Source organism: Pseudochaenichthys georgianus, chromosome 14, assembly GCF_902827115.2.
Source record: "Pseudochaenichthys georgianus chromosome 14, fPseGeo1.2, whole genome shotgun sequence".
Classification (NCBI taxonomy): Eukaryota; Metazoa; Chordata; class Actinopteri; order Perciformes; family Channichthyidae; genus Pseudochaenichthys; species Pseudochaenichthys georgianus.
In genome coordinates, this window is record NC_047516.1 from 22638157 (window position 1) to 22659418 (window position 21262).

At 40.9% G+C, this 21262-nt stretch overlaps 1 protein-coding gene across 1 annotated transcript; it reads right to left on the reverse strand.

The window, feature by feature from the left end:
* Positions 1-693: 693 nt before the first annotated feature.
* LOC117458900 (forkhead box protein O1-A-like) lies at positions 694-20742 on the reverse strand. The gene is made up of 4 exons (XM_034099634.2): positions 19989-20742; positions 6269-6460; positions 4658-5814; positions 694-3981 (listed from the first exon to the last, which is right to left on the reverse strand). The coding sequence occupies exons 1-3, from the start codon at positions 20532-20534 to the stop codon at positions 4681-4683; spliced, it is 1872 nt and encodes a 623-aa protein (XP_033955525.1). The 5' UTR covers positions 20535-20742; the 3' UTR covers positions 694-3981; positions 4658-4680.
* Positions 20743-21262: the final 520 nt, after the last annotated feature.

Below are 21262 nucleotides of genomic sequence, written 5' to 3' on the forward strand. Positions count from 1 at the left end.
TTCATGTGTTATTGTGTGTGATGCAGCTGGTGAACATGGAGCTAATCTAATAACCTTTAACGATTTTTTTGTAGTAGCTAAATGTACGCTATGTACAATTTAAGACTTATTAATTTGTTAAAAGTACCTAAGAATTGTCCTTACACGGTACTTAGGTAAATGTAATAAGTTATTGACCACCACTAACAATGGACGATCATATTCTAGATGTTTGTTGTATATGATTCATATTTGACTTGGCTGTATCATTTGTGCTATGTCACATCCGAAAAATCCCCAAAGACCCTTGACTCGAAGGGTTGACTGACCTCAGTGACCTGTGTGACCTCTGAGCGTCGGGATGAGAGCATCTGGGCTGCATGTGTTTAATGGCGGGTGTCCTTAAAATGTTCCAGGTGTTAATTAAAAACCCTGAATATAATGTGGTAATGGCAACAAAGCAGTTGACTGATTAAATTCAACTTAAAAAATACCTTAAATACAGATTGTTTCAATAGCTGCTGTTGTGCTAATATATGCTAATATATGCTAACATCCTTAATGTTCTCCTATGATAAAGACACAGAGATTGTTGTCAGTGCACATGGTGATTGGATGCACTGAATAGATGGAAAACAGCATTTTTATAAAATACCTGTGCATGCTAAAACAGAATTGTGTTCCACTTTCCCTGAAAGAAATTGCGAACATGAGTAGGTTTCATAATTTCTTTAATGTCAAAGATTATAAAAATGCATTATACTCTTTTAAAAAACAAAAGATAACTGACTAAAGCACCTAACAAAATCTCTCTTGTTCAAGGTAGCAATGTAACCCATAATATAAATGCTCCCATCACACATTCATTTTGATAAGCTTGAATAATAATTACAAAAGTAGAAGTTTTATTCCATGAAATAAATTAATTCTCTTTAGGGAATCATTTTCCTTGAGTTTTGTCTAAACACATGAATCCACTTTATTTTTTCTTACATTTAATCTTTCAAAATAGTTTTTTTTTCACACAAATACACGTCTATGGCACAATACATTTACTAGAAACGAATGGCTATAATCCTCAAGCACAAGAAAATACTAGAAATAAAAAGGCAAACGGTGCGTCACAGGTCCAATCAGCCTTAATCAAATACATACAAAAAAAAATATGTACAAAAATATGTGAGTAAAAAATGCAATCCATTACTCACCGAGGAAAATGTCAGGAGAAATTCCTTCAACACTTCAGAGGTAAAATATTTTGAGGTATGAGTGTTTGTATATTTATTGATATGATCTGGACTGAGATATGTAAACAACCATTTCTAACACAACCATACATATAGTATAATACTCCAGTTCAATCAAAAAAAGTCATTTAAACCCTTCATATACAAAAAGGTACTGCTAAAGAAATTATTTGTACAGCATTAAAGGGGACGTATGATGGAAAATGCACTTTGTGATGTCTTTTATACAGAAACATGTGTCCCGGTGCGTCAGGGAACTCACGCAGCGTCAGAAAATAAAACCCTCTCTTTTCCTCCGTACCCAAATCTCTAAAAACGGGGCTACAACGGAGCTGATTCAGATTTGCGTCCGATATGACGTAATATCGGAAATGTGGGCTGGCTTTACGCCCTTGGCCCTATCAGAAACGCTGCTATCAGAAACAATGCCCGACTGTTTTGGACGTAATATGGTCGGTGTTTACATTAGCATCGCTAACACTCAGAGCTAACCTTTACTGGAGAGCATGTGTGTGAAGAAGCAGGAAGTAAAGGAACTCACCTTGTGGTATAACCGGCAAGAGAGAAAGCCTTTGAGCTCCAAACTGTTTCAGAAATAATCCTTGATAATCCATGATATGGCGTTTCATCACGGCAGTATTTAGTTTAGACAGTAGCTGCCGGGTCCCGCATGAGCTCCGCCCCCTCCTTTTTTAAATGTTATCAATTTTATTTATTTGTTAAGCTTTATACATAAAATCAGCACTTTTGAAACAGGAAGTGAAATAGAGGGATATGAGGCATGGCTAGAATGGGTGATCTGTTTCGTATTTTGAGCAAAACACTTCATAGACATGTTTTTTATATATCGGAGACCTATGCTATTGCCTAAAAATAGCATGATAGGTGACCTTTAAGCGTCTGTGAGACAGTGTAGGCACAGATCATTGGCACACTTTCTTTGAAAAGTGAGAGTAAGATGGCTTTGGTGCATAAAAACTGGGAGGTAAAACATGATTTATGAGTCAACTAAATGTGATCACTCGTTTCCATCATCAGCCTCTCTGCGTCAAGCATTTTCAGGTGAAAATCCCCAAATACTTAGAAAATTGATTTCCAGTTAATCCAAATACAGTTTTGAAAAAAGTTGTTCTGAACTAAAACTGTGGTAGAAGTCTCTAATGTCACAGAGGTTCATGTAGGTTTCTCGTGAAGGCATCATGTCCCTAATCTACTGCTTCTCCCACTGCTTCATGCATTTTAAAATCGGGTGAAAATCTCAAAAATGTCCCTTTTTAAAGAATTTCCTTTTTTTCAGTTCATCCGAATGAAGTTTTGAAAGGTTTTTTGTATTAACTAAAGTGTGTTTAAATATCTTAATGTCACAGAGGTCCATGTAGGTTACTCCTGAAAGCAACATTTAGCCCTAAAAAAACAAGCATTATTCATACGAGCATTTTAGGCGTCCCAAACACCCGCTTTTCTGAAAATACTCTTAATTATTGCACCAACATAACTAGGAGGACACAGTCTCTATATTCATTGAGATTGATATGGACTTAGAGTTTACAAAGCCATTCATGTGTGTTGATGTGTAAAGCCCCCTGAGACAAATGTGTTTTGTGGTGTTGGGCTGTATAAATACAATTTAGATTGAAGATAAGATGATTATGAGAAAGCCACCTCATAATGTATCCGTCATTTCCTTCTTCAATATGTTTGATGCAACAAGAGAGAAAAAAGGCACGTCTCATATGCAGTATGTACATTTCAACAGCGTAGGCACACATTTTACTTTACAAGAAAAGCTATAATTGAAATTAAAACTAAAATAAATACCTCAATACACTATATGGATGATTATTGATTTCAGTCGTATACAGACAAGCTTTAAGGACATCTTAAGGCGAGGAGACATGGCTGGTTTTCAATTTGAGTGCAGAAGTTGTCTGTTCATAAACATTGAATCTATGCCGATCGGGACGTGTTGAGTTGGTTTTATTACCTGCTTTATGGTTCTTAAGAGTCTATTCCCCTAAACACATCCTGTTCTCCATACCTTTCCTCTGGGTCCTTTTAATTCGCTTTTTTAATATAGTAAATGTGTATCAATATGCAAGCGATATCGTTTTATCTTGCATCGAGTTGAATGAGCTCAATAGGTTTCCACTTGTGTGAACATAAAGTCTCAATTCCTGTTATTTATTTATATTTAGAGGGTTTATGGTCCACGAGAATATAATATCACGATCTCTTTTAAAGATCTGGGAGCAGTTTTTATATCACTCTTGACATTTTAAGCCCTGGACAAAAAAACAACAACTATTTAATGAGTTACATTGGGGGAATAATCGTTGATAATGTTACCTCATTGAAGATAAGCTGCTGTGCCGGACCGACACTACTTTCACTGGGTGTTGGCAAATAAAAAACTTCTACCACCACCAACAGAACAGTGTGTGGTCAAACTAAACTTATAAGTGCATTTAAGTGAGTTGGTAAATCTCTATTTAAATTTTAAGTCCAACCAAATGACTAAGGCTTTTCTTATTCGGCATTTTGACGCCGTCTTCTGTATATGTAATATATGGTATTGTACATATTTATATAAAAAATAAAACAGCAGAAATAAACATATGTGTTTCCAGTTATGAAAGGCTAGTTTGCTAATGCTGGCAGATTTTAAAATAACATTTTGTTAGGATGGAAAAGGATGGCGGGTGGTCCGTTTACAGTTTCCAGCCTCTGAGTGAAGGTGAACAGCAACTGAGAAAACCTGTGAGGGGGAATAGAAAATGTTCAGAGATGAAAAACAGTCAAATTGTTTTAAAGGTCACCTATTATGCAAAATCCACTTCTTCATGTCTCTTCTACACCAACATGTGTCCCCTCTTCTTCATGTCTCTTCTACACCAACATGTGTCCCCTCTGTGTGAAGAGATTCTCTCTCTCTTTGTCCTGATCCATTTACACAGGCTGCTGCACCCCCGCTGTCTCACGGAGAGATACCGCAAGTCCTTCCTTCCTGCAGCCATCAGACTATACAACCAGCACAGCCCCTAGTAGAACCAGCACAGCCCCTAGTAGAACCCCCCCCCACCTGGCTGCTAAATCCTAAGAACTGTTACAGGATTATGTAAAAATGGTTTTCGTTATTATATTTTTTACATTTTTTATTATATCATAACTTAGTACTTTTTAATGCATGTAACATATGTAACATTAAGCTGTCTGTGGCTCTTTTTTCTGCTCTAACTATGTCAATTTCCCCTCTGTGGGACTAATAAAGCTATTCTGATTCTGATAAAAACCTGTCTGAAAATGAGCTGATCAGATTTTGGCCACTTTATGATGTCATAACGATTTGTTGTCTTGTGTCACCATTAGCCAATCAGCAACCAAGGTAACACCATTACCATTAACTTCCTGCCAGGCGTTTATGTCAGTCTCACCTTTTTGTCCCCCACCATGGCTGCTACCCTGACACCCAGCTGTGTGTGGTGGTCTTCACCCTTTGGGGGAACCCAGCTGAGGGGTCAAAGTTAAAGTCGAGGGCCCCGCCATCCATCAGGGTGTCATGGAGCACCGTCTCCATGTCACATTCAAGCCTCTCGATGGACACGTTGTCCAGGTCGCTGGGCAGCCGCTCCTGGTGATGAAGGTGAGGGTGAACCGAGCCGAGCGCCCTGTAGCCGCTGGTGCTGCCGTAGCCCGTGGAAACGGAGTAAGTATGTGTGGGGTGTGTGTGAGGCAGCTGCATGAATGTCCTCAGGCTGGTCATTCGATGAGGGGCCCCTGAAGGACTAGTTAGACTAGTCAGGGGGATCATGTTACAGCTATTCAAATCGTGTGAGCTCGGAGGACCCTGTCTATGTATAGCTTGTGGATTTACATGAGGGTGACTCTGAGGAGGATTCATCATTTTCGCCCCGTTGTGACCCCCCATGTGGCTCTGGCAGCTGTAAGGGGGCAGTTGGCAACCTCCCCTCCCCACCTCCCTATTGGCTTCTGCTTCTGAGGTCAGCAGCTCTTTGAGGAGGCCAGCAGGGCAGATGTACTGGTTCTCATACGCCCCAAAGCCCGGCTTGGTCTGTGGGAGCGCCTGCATGGGGGCGGGGGGCAGGTTGCTCATCCTGACCTGGCTGTACATGCATTTACGGTAGTCTTTCTGTGGGAGCGGGGTCAAGCCGGGGGAGCTGTAGGGGCCGCTCTGAAGCATGGCAGCATTTGATGAATGTGTGGAGTCAGACACTAGCTGTGGGGTTTTAGGGGGCAGCAGGTTCAGGTTATCCAGCAGACCCTCCATGACCATCTCTGAGCCGTGTATGGACCCGGCCACCTCGGACAGGCTGGGCAGAGAGGAGGTGATCTTGGTTCCCGACGCTCCGGGGTACATCATGTGGCCCTCAGACTCCCCCAGGTCGTCCGGGTCAGGCGGGAAAGGCGAGTGGCAGCCGCTCAGGGTGCTGGCGTCAGAGCTGGTGCGCGTCCTGAAGGAGCTCCAGGCTTCAAAGTCCTCGTTGCTGTGAGAGTTTGGGCTCCCCAGCCAGTTGGAGTACTGGGAACCAGGGCTGCTGTCTCCCCCCTCAACCCCCTCCTGTAGAGCCATCTAAAGATAGGAAAACATGAACCAGGCTACCATTAATAAACAACACTATTACTATTTAATTTTTTTACTTTCTTGATCGATACATTTTTGCCGCGTGACATATTTCTTTAGGATTACTTCAATAAATATTTTTTTTTACTAAAGATGATATTTCCTAAAAAAAAGCGTGTCTTATATTTGTAGCAATAAATATAATTATTGCTTTACGGTCATTTTAGGTACATTCAGTATGTTTTAGTGCCATTTAAACACTTTTTTATGATTAAATCGATCTTGAATTGTGATTATTTTCCACAGGACAATCGTGACTTAGAGCTAATTTTCTAAGAGAGCAGATGACTGTATTTTCTTCTTCTATTAACAGAGATTAAGCAGAGCTGTGGGAAAAATACACACATACAGAACACACTGATTGTATGAGTGAGTATAGTGTTAATAAAAAGGGGGACTGTACCTTTTTCTTTGTGGCCCTTCCTCGGCTCTTGGCAAACTTACTGTTGTTGTCCATGGAGGCGGCTCTGCGGCGCGGCGACTTCCCGCTCTTACCCCCATCGGGGTTCAACATCCACCAGGAGCTTTTGCCCGTCCCCTCGTTCTGTATGCGCACAAAGCGGCTGTGCAGCGACAGGTTGTGTCTGATGGAGTTCTGCGTGGAGAAAAGATTTGAATATTTGTAAACAGAGGAAAGGCGGGAAGACTTAAAATATAGAATTACTAGTTATGTTTAAACAAATCAATCAGTAAGCTAATCTGAGTGTCACAATATGAAGGTAATGTATCCTCATTAGTTTCTGTTGATTTCTGATTCTTTAGATATAAAATGCAAGAGAAAGAAAAGAAGATGTTTTTCCCATAGGTGTATTATGCAAGACAACAGAACAAAATCACCTTAGAAATAAGATATTTTCGGATAAGAAATGTGTCCTCTGCTCATAGATTTTATTTAAAGGAAAACCTTTCATGAAGTATATTCAGGCAGTAGCCTACACACCAACAATGAAACACATGAGCGCATACTACAGTTAAAAAAAGCAGAAATAAAATCTGAGCTGACAGAAAATGTTAGTTTAATACACACAATTAAAGGTGGGGTAGGTAAGTTTAAGAAACCGGCTCAAGATCGCTAGAATTTGAAAATACACAACCGGAGAAAATCTGCTACTTCCTTAGAGCCCCTCCTCCAACACACACGAACGCGCACATCACCAATGAGGGCACGAGATAAGTGTGTGCCCCGATGGAAGGCTGACAGGCAGGTAGGCCAACCAATCCGTTTAGCCGGGCCGGCTAAACGGATTGGTTGTACTTTTTACAGTATTACGGCTTCTACAGATGACATTTTGTTATGGATTTTTTGTCAAAGCACTTCAGATATTCATTGCTATCGGGATGTTAAGAGCATTCCATGGAATATAACAAAAAGTGTATCTCGAGCCGGTTTCTGAAACTTACCTACCCCACCTTTAAGCTCACACACACTATTTTATGAACATATAGGTTCACCTGCTGAATTAGAAAAAGAACAAATGAACCAAAGAAAGTGAAAATCATGAAGTATATTCAGGCAGTAGGTGTATAGATTCACACTTAAAGTATTAGTTTACAGGACAGCACAGCTGACAAAGGAGAAATAACATCTGCTTCTTTTAAAACAAATACAACAGGCTTTTTTTTAGCTTTTTAGTAACATTGTAATCCTGCTAGTAATTTTTGGTATGCTGATTGAATCCATTACATGTAATCTGTTACTCCCCAAGCCTGGTTGCAAGATCTCTTTGGACTTTGAGGAAGCTACAATGTGGAGTCTCAATAACAGGATTTCTTTCCAAATGTTATTGTATTGTGATAAACAACACTGACCCTCTGGTGAAGTGCATGCACAAGTTATCCCTAAGCGCTTCTTACAGGGAATGAGATGAGAAGGTGAATTTCTGCAGAGGAACTATTTGTCATTTCTCATACCGAGTGGAGAAGGAGCTGTTGAGGGTGAGTGTGACGTCAAAGCCAGCAGATGAACAGGAAGTATGCATATGTCCATATCCTCCGTCAACAATATTCTGTCGACTGAGCCTTTTCCACTCCACACTCTCCAGCAACATTTATAAGTTACTTTGGCTTGAGGAAGCAAGAAAGGGATATGTCATGTCATTAATTGTACACTATATAAATATACGGACCAAGTCAGAAGAGCCAGTGCTTGCTTAAACAAGTCCTACATTAGAGGTTATTAGTGTGGTCATCCTTCTCCCTCCTCACCGTAAGCCATAATCATGTTTCCTGTGATTTACACAATGTTTGATCAGCGCATGCTTTTCCCACCCTTCCACCAGCAGCAGTTTTTTTTTATGAAAGAGCAGATTCTTCAGAAAATGAGACTGCATTGCTTTGGGGTTTACCCAACTTGCCCCCTTTTTTTTTTTTTAAGTGTGGTCACATTTGTCCTTATGCTAACATGTATACACCTAAAGCCTCACTCAATCCTCTCTCTAATGCTATGTTATGAACTCTAAAAAGAATGCAGAGGCGCCTCCTGCGGTAACTCTCAGGAAGAAAAACAGCGACGATTGAGGAACACAGACATGGTCACACAGGACACAGACGCACTATAGACTGCTCTCGATGGATATTAAATGTTGGTCGTGGGTTGGGAGCATTCAGTGCATATCCGAAGATTGAGAGATAAATACATTTGTAATCATTTTGTTCAAAGTTATAACTATGTCTGCTCCATAGCTTCTCTTAATAACTGGACTTAAAATTCCACTGGACATTTTACATTCAGATTCTATTTAATATTGAATAATCCATTCTTGCACAATAATATCCTGCATTATATTTGTTACTGAAAATTTGTATTTCCACATGTATATATATTTTTCATCTATCCATCTATCCATCCATCTATCCATCTATCTATCTATCCATCCATCCATCCATCTATCCATCTATATATCTATCTATCTATCCATCTATCTATCCATCTATCTATCTATCCCATCTATATATGGCATATATGGCTCCCATCTATATATCTATCTATCCATCCATCTATCTATCTATCCATCTATCCATCCATCCATCTATCCATCTATATATCTATCTATCCATCCATCCATCCATCTATCTATCTATCCATCTATATATCTATCTATCCATCCATCCATCTATCTATCTATCCATCCATCTATCTATCCATCTATCCATCTATCCATCTATATATCTATCTATCCATCCATCTATCTATCTATCTAGAACCTGAATGACACTTCAAATAATTGTAGGAATAGAACATACTAAGGATATTGTGCGCATTGTTTTGGATGACTGTCCCCATACAAAGGCACTGAACCACGGCAAGCTTCAGCTCAAACTATACATCCACAGTGGCTTTGTGGAGGCAGCGAGCTGTGCATGAATGAGAAATGTTTTACTGGAAAAGAAGACGGGGGGGAGGTTACAGAGTTCGAGGCGAGGATGGGGAGGGACGTCAGAGCGAGATGTTTTTGCCGGCAGAGCTGAGGTCAATGGGTTCACTCTTCACTGTGTGCTGAACACGAGCTACTCAGCCTGCGCTCACAAAGACATGCAAACAGGTTGAATGGAGCTCAGTGGATAGTGCGCTGAACTTCGAATCAGGGGGTAGTAAGTTCGAGTCCCACTGCAGTCAGCATGTCGTTGTGTCCCTGGGAAAGACACTTCACCCCAAATGGCTCCTGTGGGGATTGCCCACAGTACTGAATGTATGTAAGTCGCTTTGGATAAAAGCGTCTAACAAGTGAAATGTAATGTAATGGAGTAGGAGCAGAGAGAGGAGAAGATTCACAGACATGCTGCCGGCTGTACTTTCTGACTCACCACAACAAACCCCCCCACCCGGTCTCCTCCCTTCTCTTCCACTGGCTTTTAAATAAAGCTTCCTGTGTCGGAGGACATCCTGTATGCTGAAGAGACGTGAAGGGGAGTTAACGCTCACTCCATGTCCTCACAATGCAATACAAATCTGGCTCAGGTTAAGGATAGGACAGATGAAAAGAACTCCCAATTGGTTGAATTTGGTCATTTCTATTTGCAGAATAACTGTGAATATCCTCATATAAGCTGTCTATTAGGGTAGACATGTAAAAAATACTGTGTTTTAAACATACAGAAGTAAAGTGATGTATGATTATGTATGTATTAAGAATAGATTCCCTCAATGTTAGTTTATTTTGTGAACCATCATTTATGCGGCCGGGGGCTTACTATTCGTGATTAGTTTAAAAAGGGAAATCTTTAATTTTGTCTGATTGTTTTTTACTAAAGACGATAAAAAAGGTGACCTGTCTGTGTTTCAATAAATAGAATTGTTACTCCACAAAATGAAAGATTAAATAAATCCACTCTGTGCATTATTTGAAGTGCAAGATGATTGTCTTCTCATTTTCTGTCTTTGTGCAAAACAATAAGAGAGCAAATATTTTCTGAAATGTCAAACTGTTCCTTTAACATAGTTGTGATTTGACATGATTTTATCATGACCTTCTCTCCCTTTAACTTGATCTCAATCTGTAACCAGAAGACAGGAAATGAGTCGAGGACGAGAGATCTGAGCGATGTGTTGCACAGCTTCAGTCTGTGAACTAACTTCACTAAAACCAAGACGACATGTCTCGCTCGCAGACAGCTGAGATCTAGTGATATGCAAATGCTGACTGCCTACAATGGATCATGGGCTGCATGACTGGGCCCTGGGAAGAGGAATTTCTCTACTCTGCCAGGGATAATCCTCGTCTGAGACAGACCTCACCTCCGCCCAAAGAGAACAAAAGACATCCCCTGCCTCACTAATTCAGGAGGTGCCCCATTCACACATCATGCCCCTGAAAGCCTGACCCAAGGTGGCCTATATGCTGCTAAACTTTTATATAAAACATATTGTCACGGTCCTCATGTTTTAACCGGCTTTGAAGTTAAATATGTGCACCTGTAGCTGCATATGAATGTGGGGCATTAAGAAGTCTGTGTGCTCCTCATTGACCTTTCACGGCTACTAGGGGAGTTCCCAGGCACAGATTACAGACTGCAAGTGAAGTAAAGGATCTATTAAGCACGTTGAGCAGTGATCAAACACAAGCTTGTAGAAGAAATAGGATGCAATAGATACAAATATGTCATTAGAAAATATTTTAATATGATGCTGTTTTGCTTTGTGTTCGCGGGTACTGGGTAGAGTCATGTTCATTTACTTTTATGTGCTTAAAATGTAAGCTTTGTAGCTACCGAACATCTATTTCCATTCTTGATATTGCCTTTAATAATTGTAATATGCTAAGAATTCATCCATTAGCTTATATGTCTCTGTGAAAGACTTAAACGGACGCAAACTGGCTCTACACTGAAGAATGAGAGTTTTAACATCGCTCTGTTTCTAGGTCAGTGGGTGTAAGGATGCCTGACATGGGAAAGGTCTTATTGCTTCTGACTAAATCTATTTACAGTTTGCCCTCAGAAATGGAACATGTTGAACAATGTAAATCTTCAGCAGAAAGCATTTGTCTCTCTGCTGTCCAAGTCGAACTGCTCTATGGTAGATTTTTAGCGAATTATCCAACAGCTTACAACTCTTCAAATGCACTCAATGATCACAAAATCATCTGTGTTCATATTTGTATGTGACAAACCGCTGCTGCATGAAGCGACTCCTCCTACTGGACTTGAAAACAAGCAACACAGCTGCTGTTTCTTGTGTAGTGAAGCATGAGATCGCAGTAACGGTCGCAGGGTGAGTAAACAAGCAAGGTCCCGTTGCAGGGACAGGTGCTGCAGCCATACAGTGAAAGTGGCCTCACGTGCAACTGATCCAAACGTTTTACATATAGATCCAGACGCAACCACAGACTGGAGAGAGGATCCCCACAGGAGAACCACTGGGGAGACCATCTGCTACTCATATCTGTAACTCCGCTTTAAATCAATGAGGCGTGATACGTAGCGAGTGACGAAAATAATGGAGGGAAAAAGAGAGTCACTTTAAATTTGCAGACATGTCTTGGCCTATAAGTTTAGCAATACAACCATGTAAAACTCAGAGGTTAAGCTGCTGCCAAAACGATCCACGGTCTCGTATTACCAGTAGCATATTGTTAGCAGACTCTAGGTAGCCTATGGCTGTGTAGCTATTGTAGCATTTTGCTAACGTTTTCTATATTTATGCTACTGCTACGCTAAGTTTCAGCATGTCACCAGAGAATTTTCTTTGATTTTATCCCATAATAGAAAACACCAAGTTAATTGAAATGTTCAGAAATAAGCAAACGTATTCAGTAATATCAGTTACTTAAAGTTAGCTAATATTAGCTCATTTTAGCAACCATTAGCCATTGGTAATACTAAACCACGTGAGGTTGTGGCAGTTTTGTAAAAGTAAGAATATATAATGTCTTCTGTAAAGTCTCACTTGAATCAGTACCCTCCCAGATTGTATCCATCTTGCTTTAAGCTAATGTTGCATAATGTTTATATTTTCTAATCAAGCTTCATGGCTTGCTAGTTGGAATATTAGTCCAAAAATCACATTAAGAGTCAAATAAGGAAGCGTGCTAATCTCTTAGGCAGGCTATTATTCTTGACCAGTTTGTTGGCCAGTGCCTTAAGACATTGTGTTGTTCAGAATGTTATTACAAATATTGGCTTTCTATTACTTCTGTGGTTTAATGCAACAAAAAAAGATCATGTATAAAATAAGGATAAAGCTTGTTGTTAGTGTGTCTTATTGGGACACATTACATCTCTTGACATACTTACTTATTTTAAATTGAATGTCTAATAATTGCAAAAAATATTCTGCTAAAAGATAATACTGCAGCCATATTTTTTATTCCTGTCTAATTAAAATGCAAGACACAAAGACAGCAATGTATTCAGCTGCTAAATGAAAAAAAGGGGAAACCATCTTATTTTTAAATAGCAAATGTATTTTTGATCTTGTGAGACAAGTGTTCACACTGCTTCTTTATCTTGCACTTTATGAAGACTCTTGCTGAGTGCAAAAATACCATTGAAGATGTCTGACAGTAAATCATATCTGTTGTCACTTTACTATATCACCACAGAGCAGAACGATATGCAGGGTGAATAAGAGAATTAGAGCGCACAGAACGTGCAGAGATTACAGTAAAAGGACAAGCCACTTCCTGACAGTGTCTTCCTGTGCACCCCTCCCCCTTTCTCCTCTGACCCAGGAAGATGAAAATGAGTGTGGGCCCTGAGTTTAGTGTTACAGGGCGGTAACAAAAAAAGGCGAGCGCTGTAGAAGAAGAGCCCTTGAGCTCAGTGGGCAGACCACGTCGCCTCGTTGTGGCTCCCGGCACAATACAGGTTACTTCATTAACACTGAGCATCAAACCGAGTGACCTACTTCTGCGATGGCTTCAAAGTGGGGCTATGAAAAGGAATGGGGAGCTTTGTGTTGGGAGCTCAGGCTTGAATATACAACCAGGAGGGAAATGAGCATGATGAACACTTTAAAACATCCTCACTTGATGTGCAACTGATCAAGAAAACTTAATATTAACAAAAACTAAGCCGATTACAAACTTGATCTATAAGCTTCTACAGCCTAATCCTGAGATTCTTTGCACACTTTAAAGGTTAAAAAGGCCAACTGTTTTTGTACAGGCTTGGACAATAATCTAAATTACTTCCGATTCCTTTCCTTTGTCTTCACACAATATTTCTCCACTTGCCTCTGCACCCATGTCCATTATATTTTTGCATAATGTATTTGAGGCCAGGTTCTTTTTGTGAACAGAATATAGGGGGGGGGGGGGGGGGTATTATTGTGTGGGACTGGAGGACAATGCAGAAAGCCACATGCCGTAGATTCCACAGACTCACACATGTGTAGACAGCAGACTGTACACAGGCATCGGCCCACAGAAAGCCAGTCAGCTGACGGCTCCCCTCCCTCCCAGAAGCTATATGCGCTCCTCATTGAAAAGCCCCTGCCCCAAGCCTCCTTTTCTTCATGGGGTTACTTGAAGCTTTCAGTGGGCCTCTTAAGTTAAGGGTCGGCCTCCCTTTTTTAACCTTGTGATCCCAAGACAAATAGCAGACTTTTTCTTGCCTCTTTTAGTGGCCTCTTTTCAAGTCCGTGTCCTCAAACCGAGTTCACAAACCCTCAGTAGAACCCTTGATTTGTTTAAAAGTTGCTCATAAAGAAGCAAACAATTGTAATTAAACAATAGAAGTTATTTTGTTTATAAATGTTAGCAGCTCTGTGACGCTTTTCTTATACTGTTGCCATTGATGACAAAGTTGTATAGTATAATGTTAACTATTACCAATATCATTTGCTACAGCATTAGGAAACTTAACAATATATTTGTTTTCCTAGTGTTAGGAGCAGTGGGCTGCCATTATGAACGGCGCCCGGGGAGCAGTGTGTAGGGAACGGTGCCTTGCTCAGGGACACCTCGGTAGCACTTGAACTGGTGACCTTCCAGTTGCCAAGTCCCTATCCACTTCGCCACCACCGCAATATACTGCATGTCATAACTTTGCAAGTATTTAGTCATTATATCAGTGTTTGACAAACTAACAACTTTGACGTGAAATCACCTAGAATTCACACCGACGGCAAACAAAAGGTGTGTCCCAAAATGCATGGCAATCCAATGGTTGGCGAGTCTTTAAACTTATAACCACAGAAAACAGATCTCACAGTGACTCGTGAAAAAAGGCATGGGATCAACAAAGTCACTCATCCACAGGGCAACATTCATTTTGTAAAATTGTGTGGCAAACCGTGCAGTGGTTGAATCAAAATGTCTGTCAGGATTAAGCCGATAGCACAACAGTGCTATCCCGAGAGCCTCACCACATTATAATTATAATTATAATAATACATTTATTTTGGGGGGCGCCTTTCATAACACCCAAGGACACCTTACAGGGTTACAGATTTACATTTACAATTTTACCTACAAATTAAAACAGTGTATTTAGTGAAGTATCAGCCGGGGTAAGACAAGACAAACAACAGGAAATTGACTACAAAAGGACACAGGGTACAGATTATAGAGAAAATGCCAGTTTGAACAGGTGGGTTTTGAATGTTTGAATGTTATACCTGTGGTTATCTGAATAAACGTCCCTTTCTGGTCTGATTTATTAATAATGTATATCCTTTATTTAGGTTTTAGTTACTTTTCATTGGCCATCAATAGTCACAAAACTTAATTTGGATGAAAGTCAGAGTATAGGTCAATTATATCTAACTTCCATCAGAGCTCTGTCATTTGAACTGGGAGATTTTTGTTCCAATGGAGTGACTTTCTTTCACTTAGCAGCTCAGCATATCTTGAATAAATAGTGTTAGTGTCGTCTGTGGACTTGTTCTGGTCGTACGCAGACATCAGGCGCCAGATTTGTAGTGTCTGGGCCCTTTGGACATCTGCGTTGAATAATGTACTTATTATAAAACCACTTGACAGTGAGTACAAACAACTGCAGGTGGTCACAGAACTGTGTACATTACATTTAGCTGACGCTTTTATCCAAAGCGACTTACAATAAGTACATTCGACCAGGAAGACACAACCTTGAAGAAAACAGAATCATATAAGAACATCAGGTTTCAAAGAGCCAATCGTTTCAAGTGCTACTCAACTGGCTTTAGATAAGCCAGTCCTTTATTAGTATATAAGTGCTTTGTTAATATTGTAATTGTCTGTAAAGTGCTGTTGCATACACACATGGAAATACCTAAATGGACTACAATCCAATGGAGAGTTTCAGAGATTAAGTATTTTTGAAATCACTCTGGCTCCCTGGTCAAAAGGTCAACGGGATATTTCTACTGGATTTCGGGTTATTGCAGAAAATAAACTTGATTTCAAACAGAAGTTTATGATACTTACATATTTTGTTGAGCAAGATAAACCACGTTTACACAATGTTTATGATTTGGAAAGGGTTTGTGCAATCACCAGGCCAAAAAACCCCGGCTACAAACAAACTACACTTCAGCCACATGTCAACACCATTAAGCTAAGGCAGAGTGTTTGGCCTGATGGCGTTTAATGTCCACAACAACATCTGCAGTCTCATTAAAGAGGCCCTATTATGCTTTTTGGGGTTTGTTGTGCATGTAAATGGTTTGCAATGGCTAAAGGAAAAAGCTCCCTCCAGAGGGAGTTTCTCTCACACACATTCTCCCCCTGCCAAAAACGCCTCCTTTGGACTCCTTTGTTTACTTCTGCAACATAGTGATATCACTATGTACCACTCGTGCTTCTATTGGCAACATTGTACGTGATAGAGATGTCCCGCCCTTTAGCCTAAGCGGTTGACCAATCACAACAGAGCCGGCTAGCTAACTAATCAGAGCAGACTGGGCTCTGGTTTCAGACAGAGGGTGAAAAGAGGTGCTGTAACACAGGCAGTATGAGAAAAAGAAAGAGCTTTTTGAACATTAAAGCATGGAGACATGTCCCAGTTGAGTCACAAAATACAAATATGATCCTGAAAATGAACAGAATAGGGACACTTGTAAGCAGACGTCTTTTGTTAAGACACAAAAAAACGTACAAGTTGGGTATTTACTGACGTACTTGATGTTGTAGAGCCAAATGTTAAAGTATCTTAAGCTTGGTTCAGTCATTTAACAATACTAACAAAAAAACATCAATATCTTTAAATCAAGGAACCCAGAACTGCAAAAATGCGAACTGATATCCGGATTTTAGGACTCTGCTTCAGCACGATACGGCCTTTACGCGCTTCATGACCTTTGAAAAGTATCGTTGTTTAAGGTCACAGTTCGCTGAGAAAAACAGTGGCATTACCAGTAAGATGGTAAAGTACCCTTGCATGTTGCACACTGCCACTCTTAGACCCACCAACACCCCATGGGAACCAGTCCTCCCAGTTGGCAGGGGCCCTCTCTTGTGGTAGAGGCGTCATTATCACCGCAACAGTTTTGGAGGGAAACAAAACATTATTTCCATGACATGAGGGCGACAGGAAGCTACAGTATAGCTGCAGCAGCGTTGCCCTCGCCCTGCCCTCCACCCACCTTCAGTTATTTAGGTGGAGCTGTATAATCACTGAGGTTCAAACTCAACGCCCTCCACCCACCATGAGGTCTCTGGCTTATCTCTATCCTTCATTACAATCATGTATGCGGATAGTAAAGTCAACACATGATGATACAAAAGATCATAACAACCAGGTCGATGATTTCTTTTAGCATATGGCGGGGAATGGAATAAAATGACTTTACATAGAATTAGACACAAACACCATTTATCGATGTCTGGCCTCTCCTGTCGGGCCCTCCTCTTTTTCCAGCCCTGACCCTCGTGTCTTGCAGGGCGGGGATGTTAACACATGGCACTGTTTTCCATCCACTCTGCAGGAAATGCATCATAGTTCATTGTGGGGGGGGGGACTGTCGTGTTTTCTGAACAGGAAAGTGTAAAAATAACTATCAGCCGGTGGTTCCGAAGCCCAACGAAGCATGCCAACATTCAGGAACGCAGAGGTTGATTTAATATAAAGATAAACAGCTTTGTGCTATTGTCAAAGAGGGATTTGCTGCTTTATTGAATGGCACACGATGCAAAGAGTGGCTACAGCGAAAAAGACTGTTATGTGGAGTTAAATGCTAAAGTATTAACAAGATGATTTCTATTTCAGACATCCAATTTGTGTCCACACTTAAGTAGCAGTAGAGTGGAGTACAGCGGAGGATTAGAGAAAGATGCCTGCTGAGGTAGTTTGAATGTCTGGTTAGATTTCATTGATTGCTGAAGCTGAAGTTAGCTGAAGTTAGTTGTGTCGATATATATTCGCATATTTAAATATCTTGGTGCATAAAGGTGCAGTTGGCCCTTTGAAAAGTGTAACTCTCAGTGCTCAATTCCAACAAACACCTCCAACAGAAAGCTTGAGAGAGGGCAGAGGAGGAAGTGACAGGATAAAGAGCAGCAATCCCTTTCTCCAGGCTGCAGCATCCGCTGAGGAAACTCTAGAAGACAGGGACACAAAGATATGAGCGCACAGCTCAGGAATGGAGGATGTTTGACGTTGTTCCCAGCATTCCCTTCTCCTAAGCCCCTTCCCCTCCGACACACTCCCCAACACTGATTGAGCTGTTTGTGTCGCCTCCTGTTATTGTCAGGGGGAGAGCACCGACACAGTTGACTCCATGCTGCTCCCCTGGCCAAAACCCCATGCACTCCCACCAGCAACTGCACCGACGGTACATGTAGCCAATAATGAACCGCAGAGAGATGAAGAAAAGGAGGCTAACCAGAGCCATAAGTCAGAAGCTGTGATCGAGTTCTCACAAAGGGCTTTTGAACAATTGAAACTATAATTGACGGAGGTTCACAAAGGCATTTCCTGACATAACTTCAAAATTACGTCTCGTGAGAACGCAAGGGTTACAGGAAGGGCTACACATCTGAAATCAGAAATTATTTTAGAGTGTGCTTGTTTCATTAACGTTTACTTCACTTTTTCTGTCCACACTTTCTATCCATCATGGCTGAGTAACTTCCTTACCCCGGCGAGACGTTACTAAGACCCAGATTAGCATGTTTGCACAGGCATTAGGCTCCTGCTTTTCCCTGCTAGATATTTCCAGGGCCAGAAAGCACAGCTTTGTAAAATTCCAGGACTGTACCAAATGTTCCATGACTGTGGAAATGCTGCATAGACCATGGGTCAGTATGTGTTGTGCTTGTAATGGATAGATTGTTCCCGCACAGAGAGAACTATTCTGGATGTTTGGGATGTTTACAGCAAGATCGACTGGCTGCTTCAGAGCGTTATGTGTCCTCACTGACACAGCAGAGAGGCGTGTGCTATAGCTGACAGAGGAAACCACTTCAACACTTCAAAGTTACTAACAAGCCAAAGTTTAGAAGCCAAACTCAAGAGCAATCACTGAGCAGCTTTTAAATGATAGATAAAGAAGCAAGTATTGTTTTTCATGTATTCATTCGTTTTAGATTCAATTAGATTCATGGCTCGGAGTACTGAGGATATACAGTTTGGCAGTAGAAATGGGTATAAACAATATACCCCGAAGTATAGAAATGTAATACACTAGACAGTAGTTTATTGACACTAAGAAAGAATAAATATGATTATTATTATACACTATTGACGGTTTTTGAAACCTGTGTTAATAAAAATATGAGTAAGCCAAGATATTTCCAATGAATGATCACCTAAAGCACTGAATGGCAAACAAGTATTGGCTTGAAATAAAAGTACAGAGCATAAAATCCACATGCAAAGTTATAAAAGTGCTCTGTCTGGTTCATCATCATGACAGACTGAGTGAGGTCACACGAGGTATTTTGCTGCTTTGGGAAACAGTTGCTGTGACAACACTGACTGGGAGTAGGAAAAAACAGGTACAAAACACATGGACTTCAGCCATCATTCATTTTTGTTATTTACTGCGACATTTCAGAATGCTTTCTTAAATTCCCTATAATGGAGAATATTGAACAGAATATTATAGAAACCTGTTTCTAACTGCTCCAACACGTTCCCCTTTAACAACCATCATTTATCTGTATTGTCTTCACACTGAGCATTGTACATTCATATTTGATTTAAAATGCAATGTTTTGCACACGTAATGTTAATGCATGTATGTATTCGACAGATAGTCTACAGATTTCTATGTTTCACTGTCATTATGAATTTTACTTTTTTGTTTTATTTTGATTTGTTTATATCTAGTGTTTGTTTGTTTATGTATACCCTTTCTCATCTTCATATTATGCTCAATGCCTTGTTTACAGTACTGCTGCTGTGACGAAAACATTCCCAAATTGGGATCAATAAAGTCAATCTTATTTTAGCCAACTTCTGTTGAGTGTTAGCTAGAGTTAAGTTACTGCAGAATAAACTAATCTCATATGCTATTTAATTTTAAATAGCATGTATTTAAAGAAAGTAAAATCATTTTTGAAAAACTGCATCAGAAAGTTTACCAAGGTGTTCAGCAACTTAAGTATTTTGGAAAGTATTGTGCAGGTGTGCTGCTAAGTTACAGCATTGAATGACACGTGTGTTAATGTTATGTTTATACTTCTGGTTTGGCGTTAAATGGTTACATCTCAACCATGAACGCACCTCAGCTTCTTCACCTTAAACACTCACTCACTCACCTTCCAGCCTGCGGAGCTGTTGCTGTCTCCCTTATCCTTGAAGTAAGGCACGTTCTTCACCATCCAGTCGTAAATCTGAGACAGAGTCAGCCTCTTCTCAGGTGAGCTGTCTATGGCCTTGGTGATCAGGTCGGCGTACGACATGTTCCCCCAGGCGTTGCGGCGGGACGAGCTGCTTTTCCTCGGTCCGGAGGTGCTGCTGCCCGGAGGAGCGACGCCCGGAGAGGGGACCTGCTGAGCGGGGAGCGGCTGCTGCTGGAGGGGATGGAGGTGGTGCTGCTGCTGTGGAGGGACACAATTCCCGTCTCGACACTGAAAGTCACTCTGCTCCGCATACTCTTCATAGTCCTCCTCTAACAAGCCGAGGCTGCTGATGAAGTCGGTATTTCCTCCGGGCTCCTGCTGCACTGAGGGGGCCGGGGAGGAGGTGTTGGAGCCGGCCGGGTCGCTGAGCTCCGGGCGGGGCAGCGGCCAGGTGCAGGACCGCGGCCGAGAGAGAGGCTCGAATTCCGGGTCTATTTCGACCGGCTGCGGTACCTCAGCCATGCCTGCGTCAAACTCACTGTCACAGACACTCGCATACAAAAATAAATAATGGGGGTGGGGGGGAATCAACAGGTAAATGTGGTTTTGCGTCCACACACACCAGACAAGAGGTTTGCAATTTAAAAGTTGGATAAATGTTTGGTTCAAAGTCTTTACTGAAGTCACACCATCCTGCACCGACTGGTCTCTACTCTCAACTGTCAGTGAGTGTGATGCTGCCTTCAAGGACCACACACAGGCTCCGTCATCCTGCTCATAAAACTTGAAGGTGCGTTCAAATGCTCTGGTGGCAAATAGAAGCCGTGTTAAATAAATGCACAATGGTTTTTTTACAAAGGGAAGTTGAGTTTGAATAATTTCCTAAAGAAATTATGAATTACACCACATTATACTCTTCATGGTTTTTTAGAGTAATGAGGAGCTGTAGACTACAAACACTCATGATGTCCTGCAAATATACACACAAATAAAGTCTTTATCCTAAATTAAAGAAATATCAAAACTATATTTTTTTCTTTTCACGCGTTACGTTTTTTTTCAATCTAGATTACTTTGGTTTGAGTTGCTGTGTGAAAGACAATACTTTAAAAAAAATATTATATGCAGTTGTTCCCTTTTGAGCACCACAAGCCAAGTGCCATGTAGTTCTGTTATATTCAAGACAATGCATGCATCTACAGCCAAGTCACACCAAAACATCCAAGATTGATAAATATCACACACCTTGT

Coding starts and splice junctions, on each gene's coding strand:
- LOC117458900 (XM_034099634.2), bottom strand. CDS start 20,534: ATGGCTGAGGTACCGCAGCCGGTCGAAATAGACCCGGAATTCGAGCCT. Junction 6,461..19,988: donor ACAGCTCCGCAGGCTGGAAG/GTGAGTGAGTGA, acceptor TTCTCCACGCAG/AACTCCATCAGACACAACCT. Junction 5,815..6,268: donor GAAGGGCCACAAAGAAAAAG/GTACAGTCCCCC, acceptor TCCTATCTTTAG/ATGGCTCTACAGGAGGGGGT.